At 44.9% G+C, this 19,179-nt stretch overlaps 1 protein-coding gene across 1 annotated transcript; it reads left to right on the forward strand.

Annotated features, from left to right (window-relative positions):
- The first annotated feature begins 3,454 nt into the window (after positions 1-3,454).
- LOC112884918 (receptor-like protein kinase FERONIA) lies at positions 3,455-7,489 on the forward strand. The gene is made up of 2 exons (XM_025950551.1): positions 3,455-3,639; positions 4,315-7,489. The coding sequence occupies exon 2, from the start codon at positions 4,539-4,541 to the stop codon at positions 7,176-7,178; it is 2,640 nt and encodes an 879-aa protein (XP_025806336.1). The 5' UTR covers positions 3,455-3,639; positions 4,315-4,538; the 3' UTR covers positions 7,179-7,489.
- Positions 7,490-19,179: the final 11,690 nt, after the last annotated feature.

The raw sequence follows: 19,179 nt of genomic DNA on the forward strand, positions 1-19,179 counted from the left end.
TCATAAAAATCTAAAAGTATCGGTAATTATAAGAAAATCACCTAAAGCTAGGAAACAAACCACTAAGGATTTCAATTTCTATACTGAGCACTCTCACTTTGTTAATTTTGTTGGAATTTGCTCATCCAGGTTTAAGTCTCCGACCCAGCAAGGTATGTGCATTTATGAGTATTTGTGTAGGAGACGTCCCTATTTACGTTGAGACATCCGTGATGACTGATGACTTTGTCCATCTCAACAGATGCTGACCCAGTCTCTTGAAATTACTAATAAGGTAGGGTACAACATGTATATATGCGCTTATAGAGGTGAGGTGTATAACTATGCATAAGTGTTTGCATATATAATGGGTTTTTAAAAATGATTTAATTGTGATGGAACCTGCCCACCCGTGTTCGAGTCCTCGACTCGACACGGGTTCTCGCATTTTCCTGAATTATTACAGAATTTGACACGCGTTGTTTTTACAACGATAGGCGATGTGCGTGTCGACAGTGAGGCGTCTACGGTGACTTCATCAATTTCAAGAATCTGCGAGTTTAGTCTTTTGAAGGTGCTCATAGGGGTAGGATCGCGTACGTGTATCTATTATCTTAATACAATAGTGTTAAAAGAAGCCACTGTGTTCACCGAAAAATAGTAGAAATTACCACGTTAATCCAAAAAAGGGAGAATATGCACGGTTGGATTTTATAAAGATCTAACAGTGTATATTATTCTAAAGAATCCATATTAATTTGGTATTTCCTATCAGATTTAGACTTCATTAGTTTTCCTGACGTAAAAAGGATCGACTTGGACTCCCATCTTTCCGTAATCATGCCTGTTTCTGATCAGATAAAAAGAAAAGGAAAGGCAACATAAAACATGTCCCTTCTGGTTAGGTGCAAATAAAGAGGAAACATAAAGAAAACATGCATGTTTTTTGAGCAAACCAAGGTTAGGTCGATCAGGTCCCATGACCGACAGACACAAATGTGCTCGCCCTCACATCAATATATAAATATAACGTTAATGCAATAAGTACAATCAACTTGGTCTTGCATGAATTTTTCTAGCTGAAGTGATTTCTCCATCTTCTACAGTCAACCTGGCCATACAGATTCATCCACGGGATCACAAGTATTTGGACGGAGTCAATAAACCTGCACATCAAGTTTGGACCAATTGACTAGCACATCAGATTTGTTACCTGGATCGCATATGCTGCTACAAAAGTTTTCGGTTTAGGTCAGGTTTTGTAATAGTAAGTGTCCATACAAATCTATTCAACAGCAAATCTTTAGACATGACAAACAAATACCTTTTTTACGAAAATATCATACTGGCATGAAAAAAACTAAGGCAGCTGCCAACAAACGGACAAGCATGGAACATTAAAGTGAAAATAATAAGAATGTGGAAATAGATTAATTCTGTAGCCAATTTTATGGATATGATGTACATTGAAGTCACCACGTTCGTCGAGATGGTCTAGAAATTATCATATTAATTGAAAAAAGTACACCATTGGATTTTACGAAGACCAAATGGTGCAGACTAATTCAAAAAATCGGTATCCGTATCAAATATGGTTAATAGATATAGAAACAATACAAGCGGTTGTTTAGATGCCAAGAAGTCCGAAAGATCACATGAACTGGCCATTCATTAGAAATTACCTATCGTGCTCCGTGCTCCACATTACTTGCCGCTGGCCTGGTCCTTAATGGCGGGCCTATCGTTGTCTCCACTGCCACGCCCTCCTCTGCAGCTCTCCTATGCCCCGTCTCCTCCAAGCTGTGCACCAAGAAGGTTGTACCTTGTGGGCCTGCAATACTCGAGCGCGAGCTCTTTCACATTAGCGAGGAGTGGCAGGTCCCGTAGATTGAGAAGCGAGGAGGAGAGCCGAGAGACTAGATGAAGGGGTTCGTTTTGGTGGGCAGCATTGACTCAATGTGAAAACAGGCAAAGAGAGAAATGGTTCTCGCTGAATCGATGGGGATCAAACTCCTCCGGCTAATTGGCCAAGTTACGGTACAGAAATAAAACAGTCATACATGGTCAGCCTATAGCGTTGTGGCAACGTAGAAGAATACTAATCTTACATGCAAAGCCTAGAAATATTTCATTACAATTCCAGTAAAAAGTATGATTAAATAGGCACCACTGAATTTTATAATGATTCAATAGTCTACAAAAATCCAAAGAATCAAAGTCAAATCATATTAAAAAATAAATACATTTAGAATTCGAAAAAGAAAATATTAGTTGAACAAAGAGTCCATGTTAAATACGATTAATAAATATCTAAATTTGAAATAAAAAGGTGTTAGTTCATTTATATGCTAATCGAGAAGCAAAATAGCTAAATAAAGGGTCCCTGACATATACAATTAATAAATGATTAAGATTTGAAATTAAAACAATGAAAATTGTTTTTTGAATTTCCATTTAAATTGGAAGCTAATTGCTTGTGTAAACAGTCGTTGTATAATGTAATTTGTTAACAGATAAATTTTGAATTAGGACTTATAATTACCACGATAATAAAAAATAATTTACATCATTGATTTTTATGATAATTTAATGGTCTATCTAAGAATACATGATAAGTACAATTGATAAATGATGAATATCTAAAGTCAAAATTAAAATAATAGGAGGATTAGTTGTACCCTATACTATATTGGAACCAAAATAGCAAAATAAAAACTCCATGTCAAAACCATTTAATCAATAACTAAATTTGAGAAAAGAAATAAAAAATGTATTTTAATTCCCATTAATATTTAGAAGCATATCATTTAAATAAAGAGACCATGTAGAATATGTTAATAGATAAATTTTAAAATAATAATATTATACTCATACTTTTATATTTAGTAGATAAATTTTGAAATAAAATAATAAATCACCATGTTCATCTAGAAGGACTACTAGAAACTTCCCCATTAAACAGTGGAAGAGGCAAGTGATAATTATGGAAAAAATCGTTGTCATGACAATAAAACAAAATTATTTAAATAACTTATTTTCAAGTAAAAAGAAATCAAAATGTTAGCAGAAAAAAGCTAGCTACACGTGCTATTTGGGCGGGGCACCCCGCTTGTTTATAGGGACGGGGCACCCCGCTTGTTTATAGGGATGATTATGCGTACATGCATATGAGCATGTGCGTCTTACTATGTTTGGTAAAAAAGAAAAAAAAGGCTTGGCGTTTGGCATTATTCAAGGATACATTTGCATTACAACAAATGTAGTCTTATGTAGTTCATAAACTCATATCTTGGACGACAAAAGAAAATAAATAGAAATATGTGCCGAAATTCTATTCATTTCGAACTTTTTCTAAATTTTATCGAAAAGTTTGACGTGCAAATTCGGATACTCCAGGGGCTTGTTTGGAAGCCTCCACTACCTTTGCTAACTATTCTTCCCGTGAACAATTTCTCCCCATGAATGATTCCCACACGCGCACACAGCCAACCAGCCAAAGTGCCAAGCCCCCAACCCCACGACATCCGCCACTCAAGCGAACGCAGGCTCAGTTCCTCGTCGTCTCGCTCGCTTTGCCCACCAAACGCGCAGCGGCCGCCGCTCGTCGCTCCTCCCGGGACAACCTCGCTAGAAATCGCTCCCCTCCGACCTCCTGGCCAGGTAACTCATTCCATCACCTTATTTCTCCCGTTTTCGTGCTTCGGTGTGCCATTTTTTGCCGTCTTCGATTTCAAGGGTTTGAAGGAAGTCGTTTGTGCAGCCAAATTTGGCTGTGGAACACCCAAATTCAGTTGTTTGCTCCATGATCCTTGATATGTCACCTGTAGTGGCATATATTGGGTTTTTTTCCGGTTAGTTGGTTCGGAACATTAGATTATTGTTTATACAGTCTCTGCTTAGCAAGGGTACAGCGTACAAGTTTTTTCCCCTCAGATGCAGTGATCGTTCTGGAGCGTTAGTTGCTGTTTTTTGGGTATGCTAGCAGGGGGCGCCTAGTAAGTTACTAGTAGTAACATGCTGCCCTTTACTACTTCATTATTTCGAGGAAAGAAATGCACAAATGCTAGCTTCTGTTCCTGCAGTGATCTTGTAAGAACTAAGGATTAGTTACGGTGTGCAGAATTGGTACCTTTTTTCATAGTAGTTTTTGGACAGACTTTTACTTATATTTTGCTCATTGTAGAACCCTTAATTTGTGTTAGACTATTTTTTCTCTGATATCAAACTTTACCTATCCACCATGCGTCAGTTATTGCTGTTCATCTTGTCGATATTCACTACAATCCTTTTCTGTCAAAGGAACTAAGTTGGATTCCTTCTCTGTTCTTATTGCAGGTCCAGTTTGTAGCCATCTGTATCTGCCTTGTTCAGAAAACAAATACCACAAGAGTGCTGTCCCACTAACCACCCTCCAATTTTCATGATTCTTTCTTGCCCAAAATCCCAAAGAGAAAGGTCCAATGTTCTGTTCTGATCGAGCTGTTCCTGGAGCCATCTTATAGCAAATCAGGTGTAAATAGATCCTCAAAACATCCTTTCTTGAGATACCAACAACTACAATGGTGCACCCAACCTTGTCAGTTATCCTCAGATGCCTCACACTGCTGTGCATCTTGTCACTTACCGTGGCGGCGGCTGATAACAATACCACTGGCTCTGGTCAGATACGCCTAGACTGTGGAGCATCAAGCCCGACGAGCACTGATGCTGACGAACGGACTTGGGACAGCGACATTGGTTCCAGGTTTGCGCCTTTACTGAAAGGAACTGCAGCCACTGCTTCATACCAAGACCCTGCACTACCGTCCCCCACACCTTACATGACTGCTCGCATCTTCACTTCTAATTACACATATTCCTTCCCCATTAGTCCTGGTCGCATGTTCGTCCGTCTCTACTTCTATCCTAGCACATATGACAACTATGCTCCTGGAAATGCTTACTTTGGTGTCACAGCCGGCAATCTTACCCTTTTAGACAACTTCAATGCTTCCCGAAATGCTCTGGCTATAAATGTTGCCTGCTTTTTTCTTGAATACTCCATAAATGTTACTGCAGACAGGCTAGACCTCACCTTTGCCCCATCGACACACCACAATGGCTCTTCCGCATTTGTCAATGGGATTGAAATCGTGCCCACACCTGACCTCTTCACAACACCAATGCCGACAATGGCCAATGGTGGAAACCCGAATCCCTTCCCTATCGTTCCTTCAACGGGATTCCAAACGATGTACCGGCTCAATGTTGGGGGCCACGCCATCTCTCCAAAAGGTGATATTGGCTTTTACCGATCTTGGGGTGATGACAGTAATTACATATTTGGTGGTCAGGGGGTGACCTTCGGCAAAGACAAAAATCTTAGCATCATATATACACCCAGTGTCCCAAATTACACTGCACCTGTTGATGTCTATGCATCTGCACGGTCAATGGGGCCAAACCCAGAGGTCAACCTGAAATACAACCTTACATGGACTTTACCAGTTGACGCGGGATTCTACTACCTCCTAAGGTTCCATTTCTGCGAGATCCAGTATCCGATAACTAAGTTCAATCAGAGGTCATTCTTCATCTATATAAACAACCAGACAGAACAGCAGCAAATGGATGTTATCGCGTGGAGCAGAGGAATTGGCAGAACAACGTACACAGACTATGCTATCATCACAGCTGGTTCCGGTCAGATGGACTTATGGGTTGCCCTTCACCCTGATCTTTCGTCGAGACCAGAGTACTATGATGCAATATTGAACGGTCTCGAGGTCTTCAAGATACAGAATTATGGAAATAACAGTCTTAACGGGCTCAACCCTCCACTTCCATCTGTTGAACCTAATGGGAAGCCTAGTAGAAGAAACTCAAAGGGTGCTGCTGCACCAGCAGCCATTGGTGGAGCTGTTGGTGGCTTTGTTGTGCTACTGGTTGCCTCTATTGGTGTGTGCGTCATCTGCAGAAGAAAGAAGAAGGTGGCAAAGGAGTCTGGGAAATCTGATGATGGTCCCTGGACTCCTCTTACTGATTACAGCAAGTCACAATCAAACACCTCCGGAAAGACAACCAACACAGGGAGCCGCACATCGACATTGCCATCTAATCTTTGCCGCCATTTTTCATTTAGTGAAATCCAGGCTGCCACCAATAATTTTGATCAAACCTCTCTCCTTGGCAAAGGTGGGTTTGGGAATGTGTACCTTGGAGAGATAGATAGTGGCACAAAGGTGGCAATCAAGCGTGGCAACCCAATGTCTGAGCAGGGTGTTCATGAGTTCCAGACTGAGATTGAGATGTTGTCGAAGCTCCGTCACCGCCACCTTGTGTCATTGATTGGGTATTGTGAGGATATGAATGAGATGATTCTAGTGTATGACTACATGGCCAATGGGACACTTAGGGAGCACTTGTACAACGGCAAGAAGACACCACTTTCATGGAAGAGTCGGCTTGAAATCTGCATCGGTGCAGCTCGGGGTCTGCATTACCTTCATACAGGTGCAAAGCATACTATCATACACCGGGACGTCAAGACCACCAACATTTTGTTGGATGACAAGTTGGTTGCAAAGGTTTCTGACTTTGGGCTTTCGAAGACTGGCCCAAATGTTGAGAACACCCATGTGAGCACGGTTGTGAAGGGAAGCTTTGGATACCTCGACCCTGAGTACTTCCGACGGCAGCAGCTCACTGAGAAATCTGATGTTTACTCGTTTGGAGTTGTGCTGTTCGAGGTCCTCTGTGCGCGACCTGCCCTTAGCCCCTCACTTCCAAAGGAGCAAGTGAGCCTTGCCGATTGGGCACTGCACTGCCAGAAGAAAGGCATTCTTGGCCAGATCATCGACCCACATCTCCAAGGGAAAATTTCTCCCCAATGCTTCATGAAATTCGCGGAGACCGCAGAGAAATGTGTGGCTGATCACAGCATTGACAGGCCATCTATGGCCGATGTCCTCTGGAACCTTGAATTTGCACTCCAGCTGCAGGAGAGCGCAGAGGACAATAGCAGCCTCACCGACGGGACATCATCAAACAGATCACCACTTATCATGCCCGGGCTTCACTCGGACGAGCCACCTACAGACACAACCACTACCACATCAACCACAATGAGCATGACAGGGCGAAGCCTTGCAAGTATGGAGTCGGATGGGCTGACCCCAAGCAGTGTCTTCTCACAGCTCATGAATCCAGGTGGCAGGTGAAAGCCAACTCTGCAAGCTTCGTGGTATAACTAACTAGTATAGTTATCAATCATATAGACATGGTCACCTCATATTATATATATGTCCTGTGCAAGAACCAATATATATATTTTTATCTAGCCGAGGTCACTGTAATTGTATAATATTGCCAAGGTACTGTCTTTCCATTGTCTTAGAAAATCTATTGAAGATATGATTCTCAATTCAGGATCGATTTGTAATAATATATACATGTGCAAACAAGGTGTCACTATTTAGTTTCCTTGGCAGTGATCTCCTTAATAACATACTAGTAAATGAATTGGGAAACAGACCAGGTTCAAATGGGTAACTGACTGCAACAAGTGGAAATCTGTATTTTCAGTTCTTGGACCCAACTCTCCTAATTCAGTGCAGTGCTTGGTTCTCAGCCCATAGTAGTCATATAGCAGGATTGCCATCTGTGTGTATATTTCTTTCTATCGCAAATAACAGTACTGTCTTATTAGGCTTCCAATATAAAAAGGATAGGAAAAAGTTTAAGTTACTCCCCTCAACTATAGCCAAAGTTCGGATAACCCCCTAAACTATCGCTTGGTTCATTTTACCCCCCAAACTATGTCCTTTGGCTCAATTACCCCCTAATACAATTTGTCTTTTTTATTTCTCCATACAAAAGTTGAATTTTAATTTCAAATTTTGCAGGGGTAGTAGTGGACATCACAATCACATTAAAAAATATTATTATCACAATCATATTAATCATATTAAAATAATAAATCACCATGTTCATCTAGAAGGATTACTAGAAACTCCCCCATTAAACAGTGGAAGAGGCAAATGATAATTATGGAAAAAATCATTGTTATGTACAACAAAACAAAATTATTTAAATAACTTATTTTCAAGTAAAAAGAAATCAAAATGTTAGCTGGAAAACGCTAGCTACCCGTGCTATTTGCGCGGGGCACCTTGCTAGTTATTTTTATTTTGGTATAGTGCATTTTGGATCGGGAACAAATTATCTTGCCGAAGCATTGTACCAGCAAAACGGTTGCAATGTGATTTTTACCGGCGCTGGTACGCTATGTCCCACCCCCACGTACAATGGTAACGCTACATCCCGTACGTCCAGACGCATCGGACGGGGGACACTAAAAATATCTAGTTGCAGGCCCCACAACCACCGACCATAACTTTAATCGTCGGCCACACACCTTGCCGTATCTATTCTCTCCATCAACCGTTCCTTGCCCCCCTCTCCACATCCTAATCCTGAGCTCTCCCACTCCAAAGAACGAGCACCACCGTCTGACCATCACCGTGCGCATACTACTCTCATGCCTGGTGGCGGTGGCGGCTTCTTCGCCCACGCTCGACTGCGCGGGCCACAAATTTCCTATCCAGCTGGAAGAAGAAATCGAAGAGGGGGATAGCATCTCCGTTGCCTCATGGTGCAAACCATGGTCTCAACCATGTCGTTGCATTGTAGTGAAGATGGTGGGCCGGACGCAGGATGATGGGAGTAGACAGTAGGGCAAGGGAGGCCACTTACATTCCCAGAGTGGCCTGGGGCTAGCGGTTCGATGCAGAGGCAATGGGGCAACAGTCTTCTCGACGGAGATAATGAAGCGCCAACTTAGAATCCCGGGCATCAAGTTCTCCTGTCGCCCCTAATTTGTGCTCAACGACGGCCATGGAAGAAGCAGAGGAGTGTTCGTAGATAGGTGAAGACACTTCTCATCAACACTTCACCATTGGTCCTCCTGAATTGTTTACCTTCGGAGACCCCGCAGATGATTCTAGCACTTCACCTAGTTCTACCTTTGGAGCTGGCAGGAGATGATAATTCACTAGGTTGTAGCCTTGGGTCGATGCACTTCGTGCCCAGCCATGATGATACGCCGAAGGAGCTGATGCAGGTTGCGCGGCGGGTGGGGCTGGCAGCAGTAAGTGCTGAGGCACTTACAGCACGGGGTTGTAGTTGATAGTTGGGTACGTGGTGGGACATTGCCGCCGAAGGACAAGCTTTGTCCTCCCCTGATGTGTAATTTACTGACTTCGGAGGCTCGAAAGATTGCTTCTCCATTTCTTCTTTCTTCTGTTTGGCGATGGGGCATTCATTGGTCCAGTGCCCTTTGTCTCTGCCATGAAAATAACAAACTGACACCTTCAGACCCCGAACCCCTCGGCCGCCTCTTCCGCTCCATCCTCCTCTATTTGACGGGCCATGGAAATCATGTTGTCTTGGCCTCCTGAGACTATGTTCACAAGCTTCTAGCTCTGCTGCTTCGGCTGGTCTGCATGTTAGGGCTTCGACTATGACCACTGGTTTGTTCTTGCCTTCTTCTCTTGGTTTAATGCTTCGAGCCTCCTCCTTCTTCCACGATCGGACTGGCAGTACTCTTGCATGACGTCGAAGAGTTCTTCCACAGTGCGCAGCTTGCATATGGCTAGATATTCACCGCATGGGCCTATTCGCATCCCAGCAATTGCTGCTTCAATGATAGTCAAGTCTGCCACGTTCAGAGCCTTGGCACACAGCTTGACGATGCGGTGCATGTACTCTCGTAGGGTTTCCTTCTCGCGTTGCTTGCAATTGTGGAAATCACACGATGTCAGGTCCTCTGCCTTCAGCCCTCGGAAGTTGGTTACCAGCTTAGATCTCAGCTATTTCCATGAATAGATCTGCCCCTTCAGGATGCTGGCGCACCAGTGCTACAACGAGCCTTTCACTGCCATGACAAAGGATTTTGCTTTACTGGCGGAGCCCCCACAATTATACTCCACAGCGGCTTCGTACTTGAGCAAAAACTCCCTCGGGTCTGATTCCCCATCATATTGTGGCAAGGTTGTCACATTGAAATGATGCGGCCATGGCACTTCTTCGAGCTTGACAGCCAATGGTGTCCACGGGTCCTCGCGCCGCCTCGACCTGTGGTGCTCTCTTCGGCGCTTGTATTCTTCTTCGGAGTCTTCATTTGGACCATCTTCGATGTGAATGGTCCTCTCCTTCGGCCTTGCCACCTCAGATCGCATGCGTCCTAAGGATGCCTTAGGTGTGGGCTCTCTGTTGCTGGCAAATCTTCATCTTCTAGACAATAAACATGTTCCAGTAGCCTCCTCTTCTCTTGTATCTATTGTTGTAGCAGCTGACAGTGCATCTCATTTTCTTGCAATTGTCGGTATTGTTTCATGGCTTCGGCTTCAGCCCCTTCGACCTTGTTTGCATGTTGGATGTTGACGGTTGTGCCGCTCGAGCGACCTGACATGCTCTCGCAGCTGCTTCAGCCAATCAGGCTTCGACTCTTTGGTATGCCGCGATGTCCTCCATTGGCACTCCCATGCCTTCGAGCTAGACCTCAAACAGTCCATTCACCATGTCCTCTACTTCCACGTGTTCTGTTCTTGTCTGGTTCTACCCCGACACAATGATGAGGGCATGAGTGTCCTCCATTTGCCTCGCCAAAGGGCTAGAACCTTCTTCTTCTGTGCCATGCAGTGTGTTGGAACGGACCATGGTGGGCACCAAAACTGTTGGTGGAAGTACCCTTTGGAGTGAAAAAGAACCACAACAGCCCTAAGAATCACACCAACACAGACAAGAAACACAAAAACACCTTTGGAGTGGAAAACCAGTATTCTATTCAACAGGGATCAACCATCCAATCAGTTACAATTACAGGGCTATTTATAGGGGGACGGTTCACCTACCCTCTCCATTATTACACCTTTTTACCCCTTGTTGACTATATTCTCCGAATATTCCAAGGATATACAGTAATTTCCTCTCTAAACCTTCTTTACAGCTCATCATGCCCACCAACTCAGACTCCTCTTGCGAGAACCCTTCGACACTTGGCCTTCATTCTCTGTGCTTCGCCAGGGCTTCGAGTGATTAGTTGACTCCAGGTTATCTTGCTTGGGCTTTGCCTCGTCAACCCTTCAGGTGATTAGTTGACTCCAGGTTATCTTGCGGGTCGTCCGAAGCCACGCGTACCTAGGTTACCCGCCTTAAAAGTCTTCTTAACCTTCATCCTGCGGCCTTTGAGCGGATCTGAAGGTGGCGTCCCCAATAGTGTGGAGCTACGCCAGGGCTAGGGCGGTCGTTGTGCCTTAGCGAACCACATGTGTGGTGACTTCCCTAACGCGGTTGGGGATGTCCTGGAGCGGATTGACGAGCAGAGTGCCTCTAGCATTTACCGCCTCTAACGCATTGTTCGCCGCCAGTTTGAGGGCTTGGAGTTGTGCTTCCAAGGCTGTCAAAATCGAAAGGAGGCCGATAAGAAAGAAGTGGATGAAGAACAGATTCTATCTAAGAAAAGAAACCGACCTGCTAACCTAGCATCGACATCAGCTTGCAATGCCCGAGCAGCGGAGGTCTAGCCCTCGACGGAAGAGAATGCAACTTCAGTAGCCTCGAGACAGTTCTCGAGCCACCCTGCCTCGCGAGTTGCTTCGTAGTACAAGTCGCGGGTCTCGTTACTCTCACAGAGGAAGTGCCACGCATCATCACCGTACAAGAGTCGGCGGAGTTGGAGGAGAAGGCTGCGCGTGCCGCGGAGTGAGCCTCGCAGGTGGCACCGGAGGCTTCACCAGTTATAGGTGGCGGAAGAGAAGATCCGGCCATGGAGATGGCTATGCAAGATCAAAAGGATTGGTTGCAAGAATATGCATGGTATGAGAAGGATAGTTATCTCTACCCTTGACGGCGGAGGCGTTAGCGGAGCGGCAGATGGGCTCCTAGGGCTTCTTCCATTGGGCGTTTGCTGCGGTCCATGGCTTTTGCTTGGATGATTTGGAGTCAAGAGGAAGAATAGAAGAGATGGCGAGACGCGAATGGAGGCTGAGAATGAATCTGTAACTTCCGGTGAGTCCGGGGGTCATATTTTATAGCTGCGGAGAGGAGAAAGCTATCAATGTCTTGGAACTCGTGGAGCCGACTTTTGGCAAAAGACTAAGGCCCTCTTTGGCGCAGCTTCTTGGATGGCTTCACAGAGAGCATCACTTGAAGATGTTCCAAACAGGAATTTTTTCTTGCAGCTTCATCCACGAAGCACCTGGTGAAGCCATTTCCGGATTACACTGGGAGGAGGAGCCGGAAATTATTGCTTTGCCCAACTTCTCCTCCCACTTTGAGAAAATAGTTTCAGCTTTATCAGAGAAGCTGCATCAGGAGCTATTTTAGAAGAAGCTGAAGCTATGCCAAATGGGGTCTAAGTGTCACCTAAGGACTTGGAGAAGGCGCACCGGGAGTTAAGGAGAAGCAGCAGACGTTGAGTTATGCAGGCCGGAGTTTATGGGAATTAATGTAAAACGTGGCTCCGATTGAATCGGCTAACTAGGCATGGAACGATCAAACTGAACTTGGGTCTTGCTGAGAGAAGATACCGTGTTGCTATCGTCTACAGGAATTTTGAAACAAAATTATTTATTCCGAAATTGGGGGGCATGTCTTGTCGCCAAAATTTCGCAAGTACAATTTTGGGAAGTGAAAATAGAGCTGATGGAGAATTTTGGGAAGCCAATGGTTTGTTCGGTTTGAGATGCTGGAGGACCTATTCAAAAGTTGACACCAGTAGAGTCGAGGCGCAGTTGAGGATTGGTCAAGGGTGATGCAGACTTGGTCAAAGGCGTGGTTAGGAGCAGTCCAAGTCGAATTAGAAGAAGATGTCAGCAGAAGATCTTGCAGAAGTCCGATTTCCTTTCAAAATATCTTGTAAATATGGTAGTTTTAGTTGTTTCTTTTCGCCCAAGTTTGTTGGAGTTGTGTTAAGTTAGGAGTTTTAGTATCTGGCTATAAATAGTAGATTTGAGGGTTTTGTAGAGGGAGATCCATCAATCAATACAACTTTTCTCGGCACTTTGCCGAAACCCTAGGAGTAGGAGTAGAGTACTTTCTCGGCGTACTCTTCAGCAAGTACAGCTGCATCGGATCGATCTCCAGCTTTTTGGTTAGTTTGTGTTTACTGGATTCTCCAGGCTTTAGCTACCGGCGCATCACTATAGTTTCATCTAGTTTAATTTACAAGTTATCGATTTCTATCGAGTTCTTGTAAGGCTGCATCATTCGATCTTTTGCTAGTTCTTAATAAATTTCATGATTTGTCAAGTGGTAGTCAATAAGTTATCGGCTTCAGCTAATTTTTTCACATAGTTATGTCATAGCCGATCCACTCGTTGATTATTGCTTCTACTATGAAACTATCTACGATCTTGTACTTCATTGCGCATAGTCCGATCGATTTGTTTGCCCAATCGTCGTTATCTCAAGCCATCTCGGTTAAGTCCGATCCTTGAGTAATGATGCTAAGACAAGTCTTATCGGCTGGATCTGTCTGCTGGCTAACGATGGCATAATTGTGATGGTTGGGTAGTATCAATTGGTTTTCCTAGCCGATTCTGACCTTAACGATAAGTGTAAATTCTGAATTGTTAGGTGCATAGGTTAATTATGCTCGACTTGTTGCCCTGGTGTTAGTGCTGTCTTGGTTAAGTCCGATCCAACTAATGGCGATAATAAACTTAGCTTAATTAAATGTATGTGTTTAGTTACGAGGTATTTATGCTTAATCCTATCTCATCACGAAATCGGCTTTATAGCAGATATTCAATATTGTGCTTTGGACGTCCTGGCCGATGCGTTTGTTGGAACTGTTTGGAATCCCAGCCGATAAGTTACATGTTGTTTTACTGATTAAATTTTTTTTCTTTATGAATTGCAGGTCAAATTGACTGGCACGCCCCGAACCTGATTTGCAGGACCTGTACTGGAGATAAGCAGAGCTTATAAGCCTTAGCGTGTCGTGCTTTGCAAGATTCACCGTTCGATTTTTGCGATAACACCTTATTTTATAGGCTTCCTTTTCTCTCAAATGTTGGGAAGTTTGATCTCCACTCCTCTCTTTTACAGTGATCTCTCTTGCTTCTGCAGCCTCACGCCTTGCTTCAACCTCTAGCGGTGTTTTATGCTTTTACTTTTTTGTGCCCCTGAACCCAGCCTGCTTACGGTGGAGTTTACCCGCCCCAGCTCATGGTGGACTTTGTCGTAGGTCATTGCCCCTCAACTTTGCAAAAGCTACGACCCAAAATGCCATCCTCTACCCGCCGGAGGTTCCAGGAGTAGAGAAGAGCGTCATGTCGCTGCTTCATCCTGCATCGGCTTCCTGTCTTCCGCTGCAGCTCGCCCCCGGGAGGATCGAACTCTGCCGATTTCTGCTCTGCTCCCCTCTGTTTTATGTGAAACAGAGCCGCTCTGCTCTGCTCTGTTCTGCTTGACCAATAGGGCTGGTGCGGGTAGCACGAACGCCTTTGGTGCTACCGTCTTTGGTCTTAGCCTCTTAGGGGTGTTGCTTTTGGCCGATGTTCTGGTTGCCGCTTGTATTCGTAGTTTAGTAGCTAACTAACTATTAGCTGAGAGTGATTGGATCCATCAGTTAATTGCTAGTTTTTAACGTGAATGGACCATGCTACCTCTCTATTTTTTGGCGCCAAATTCACGGAAGAGAGGGGAGTGGATCAGGGGTAAAAAGGACTTTAAACACCATTAGCTAGAATTAGCTGGGTTCGATCAACTAATGAAAATATTATAGAAGAATTAACTCAGTGATAATTATCTACTTCACTAGCTGAACTATTAGGATCCCTAATAGCTAATTTTAGCTAGCTAATTATTAGCTAGAGGATCCAAACATATAAATAATTGTAAAATTAGTGTATTATTGACAATTTTATGTTTAGAATTACAATATAGATGGAGCAAATCATTACGTATGCTAAGCATGTTGTTTCTACTCATCCGTATAATTTAGTCGACACTAAGCCACACTCCATCTATAGTTTGCTCACAACTCACGAGAAAACTAGTTTGGGGGCGAATATATAAGAGCAACTCCAGTAGACCCTCTAAACAGCCCCCTATCTCAAGTTTAGACAGCCCCTATCTCAAGTTTAGAGGGTCAAACAAAAAAGATGCACTCCAGCAGACCCTCTACTTATCCTCTATTTAGGAAGGCCTCTAAATCCCCTACTCCACCCTCTATTTCTAGGGTTCTCCAGTGAATCCTCTATTATAAATTAGAATTGAGAGCTATCGCTGGAATTAAAATAAATTTGGAAGCTCCTAAAAAATAAAGTCAGCCTCTATTTAGCATTTGGAGGGTCCCATTCAGAGTACAACAAGCGACCAGTTCGCCTCGGAGTCCGACTACCCGCTCCTAGGCTGCATAGGTCTTTAGGCAATACCAGACCCTGAGAAAAAAAATCTAGGAGCGGTGGTGAGGCCCCATCAATTGCGTCGATGGGCACCGCCGCCACATCCGCGGGTCGGCCTCTCGAGCGAAGCATCGACGAAACTAGCACAGATTCCGGAGGGGTGATTGAGCGGCGCACGCTCGCGCCTGGGACGACTCTCCAAAGATTCAAGCAAAGGTGAGGCTGCGGCCCTCTCTCACGGCTTCTCGCCGTGGCACCCCCTTGTTGTTGGATGAAATGTCCGAATTAGAGTACCCATATCCTTTGCCTTTGAGGCTAACAATGGACTGCACTCCCAAATCTTATCCCATCTTCGTAGGTGCCACAGATGCATCTTTATTTGCACGTTTTTACAACACGTACTTGCATATCATAGAGGGTATCTTTCACTTGGCCTGATTGTACTTGTGCAATTCCTGTAGGTAAAGTGTGTTTAGTTCATGCCTGTTCAACATTCAAACCAAATGAACATTGACTCAACAGCAACAAAGCACTTATTTCAGATCATTCCAAAAGGCTCTCTGATCCACTTGCATATCTTTGCAACGACATCTTCAAAAAGATATAAGTGGCATCCAACCTAATTCACTACATGGATTTTGGGATGGAGTAAAAGTCTTGTTGAAGTCCACACATACAGTTATGAACAAAAATATCAAATCATCAATTTGCTATACTGAAAATACAGATGATTGTGGATTGCCATGTGCTTACAGCATTTTGCATTAACAATAGGTGCATATGTAGCTCTGATTTGTTGAGTCAGTCATCTCAAAAAGAAATGTTCAACCAGGAGAACACATAAATTTGGAAAGATATGATTGCATAGATGGATTAGAATGCCCAGTTGCCCACTGCAATCTTTCGGTTCCAACTAGAAGGAAGTCCAATTCTGGTTTGCAGTGTTTTATGTTATATTGAACAAAATATGTAAAAGCAACACATCAGATTGCAGAAAAAAAATATTGGAAAGGAAAGAAATTATGCAATTTTTAAAGAAATTGGGAAAGTAGCAAAATCCATCTAAGTTTGCGTAGGAATTTCTTTTGGCTTGACAAACTTGAAGCATTAAATGTTATATGTTGAAAAGTTTGATTGAAATTGATGTTCTTGGAAGTTAATCAACTGAAATACATACAAAAAAAATTACATAGCCACTTGTGCAATTTTCTCTAACCTCTCTAACTTATATAAAATATTTTTTCGAGAATATGTAGGAGAGCTACATATCTTTTTCATAGGCAATTAGGTGGACCCTTTGGACTGGGATAATAGTCCAACCTAGTACTATAGCGCGGCACTACAGCGCCGCTGGTACTGTAGCTTCAACGGGATTAGGTCATTACGGTTAGGATTGATTTCGTTCTATATAAGTAGAGGTTGTGCATCTTTTTGGAATCAAGTAAGAATGACAAGGAGATATCCACATCTAACTCTAGGCCTTGAGACTAGGTGGAGCCGTTGCCGGCGTGCCCAATCTCAAGTGTCTGGTTCAGCGTCCAGTTATCCCTCGCAATCCCCCAGTTCCCGTAGTTCTACACAGCCCCCCTAATCAGGGCTGTGACAATTAGTATCAGAGCTATCTTCGGTTTTGATCCGATTCCATATCTTCTGGTGCCGGCAATCCATCAACATCATTGGAGGACTTGTGCGCCAACATGCTGGAAGTTTGTGCAAAGATCAAAGCCTCACTCCTGGAGTTGAAGGAGAGCTTGCTGTGCGAAGAGGTGGTGGTGCGGCTTCAAGCAGCAGCACGCGGACTGCTGGCTCCGGTACAGGTGTGGGCCCTACGCCGGGAGAAGCAGGACTCTTCGTCACACCCTTCTACGCTTCAGCAACCGCTAGTTTTTTGCCTACGCTGTGTCGCCATGGATAGGTTCACCTACGACAAGGTTGTTGCTGCGGCCATAACAGCCTCGACATGTTGGCTCGAGGTCCGGATTGGATGAGAAGGTTGAGATGACGTGAATCGCTACTTGGGCAGGTCGGGTGAGGGCCGCTAGAGCTCATCTGCGTTTTCTCTCCTAGCTCCGTTTGACGCGAGGCAGCCTCGAGTCCTCCGCTGACCTACCTTCGGATCTCGGTTGGCCGGGTTCCCAAACCGGGATCCATTAGCACACTTTTATCGGTTGCACTATTTTTGTTTTGGCAGTTTTAATGTTTTTCATGAATCGAACGATTAAATGCGATTATTGACTATGGATGTGGCATGTTGAGGCTTACCTGGGAGGTCGGAGCACTGCCCTATTTTTTGTGCCCCCGTCGCGGTCGTGGTGGGCCACCGACCAGCTCCGCGAACTTGGAGAGAGCTTGGTGCCGGTCGCGACGGTGATTGCGGAGGCAACTACCATGGAGTGGGTGAAGGCAGCTTGCCGAGCGGAGAGAGAAACGGCCATGGGCAGCAGCGGCGTCCAAGCAACAGAAGCCGAGTTGAGTGCCGCCCTGACTGCGCTGGCCAGTAGCCAGGGGGCTCCTCCGGTTGACCCTGCAGCGCGGCCCCTACCGTCCACATCGTCGGCCAACACGGACGGGGTGCCGCAATAAAACGCATTTATCACGTGGTTAGCTTTCAATTCTAGAGCAGTTTGTGCGGGATCTTGAAGGGCCCCTGAGTGAACAAACCAAGTGCTTGTAATAGTTTTCGTTTTATGATTTTTTGGGAAGCTGATCCCTGTATCCCTTTGTTTCCTGAGGTGATTTATGCCTTCACACTTTTCCTTTCGAACCTGCTCATTAACCGTAGGCTGCAGCGTGTAGCAGGGGGCTGGCCTAAGTGGCGTCAGTTGCTAGTTCACCATAGGTTGTGATAAGGGTTCGGTAGCTCTGGTAGCCCAACAAACATCACTTAGGTTGTGTCGAGAGAACAGGTCGCCCATTCGCTTGGGTGAAAAAATTTGCCTTTTTTGAAGGAAAGAGAGGGTAACAGTGCGCGTGGCGGTGTACCCCCGTGGGGCCTCGGAGCGACCTGGGCTGAGAGTGCTTGAGCCGGGAGTGCTGTTGGAGCCGGCATTTGTACGAAAGCATGCAAAGGAGCTGAACTTAGGGGAAGAAATGACGTAACTGCTCAATGTTCCAAGTGTTGGTGAGGATGTTGCCGTCGCTGTCCTTTAGTCGGTAGGTTCCTGGATGAACCACCTCCACGATGGTGTATGGTCCTTCCCAGGGTAGAGTGAGCTTGTGCGTGTCCTTCGTCGAGCGCGCTCTCCTTAGTACCAAGTCGCCGACTTCGAGGGTTCTTCCCCGGATCTTCCTTTCGTGGTTCCTGCGAAGGGTTTGCTGGTAACAAGCCGAGCGGACCAAGGCCGCCTCCCGGGCCTCCTCCAACAAGTCGACCATTCACTCAGGAGGTCGTCATTGGATGAAGAGATCATGGAATGAGGTGTGATGGTACCCCATCATGCCCACGAACTCAGTCATGGGCGTGGGCTACGGTAGGGCCCTCCGGATCTCCTTGGCGTAAACGCTCGCGGGCGTTCGTGAGGCCAAACAGGGACCGACCGTGCGGTGGGCGAGGTGGGGACAGAGGGGTACCTCCGGAGAGCTTGATGAGGACATCACTAGCATGGATATGACCATATTAGTGCTTTCTTGCCCAAAGGTGAATCAACTCTATATCAAGATTAAATTCCATACATTTGAACAATTAATGTTGCACTATGATTTCTATGCATTCTCGTTTTCAGAATTACTTGACTGGATAAAGCCGTGTGTGGAAATTACATGAAAAATATGGAGAACCAAGGAAATTGATTGGGGATCAAGCCTAAGT

Source organism: Panicum hallii, chromosome 3 (assembly GCF_002211085.1).
Source record: "Panicum hallii strain FIL2 chromosome 3, PHallii_v3.1, whole genome shotgun sequence".
Classification (NCBI taxonomy): Eukaryota; Viridiplantae; Streptophyta; class Magnoliopsida; order Poales; family Poaceae; genus Panicum; species Panicum hallii.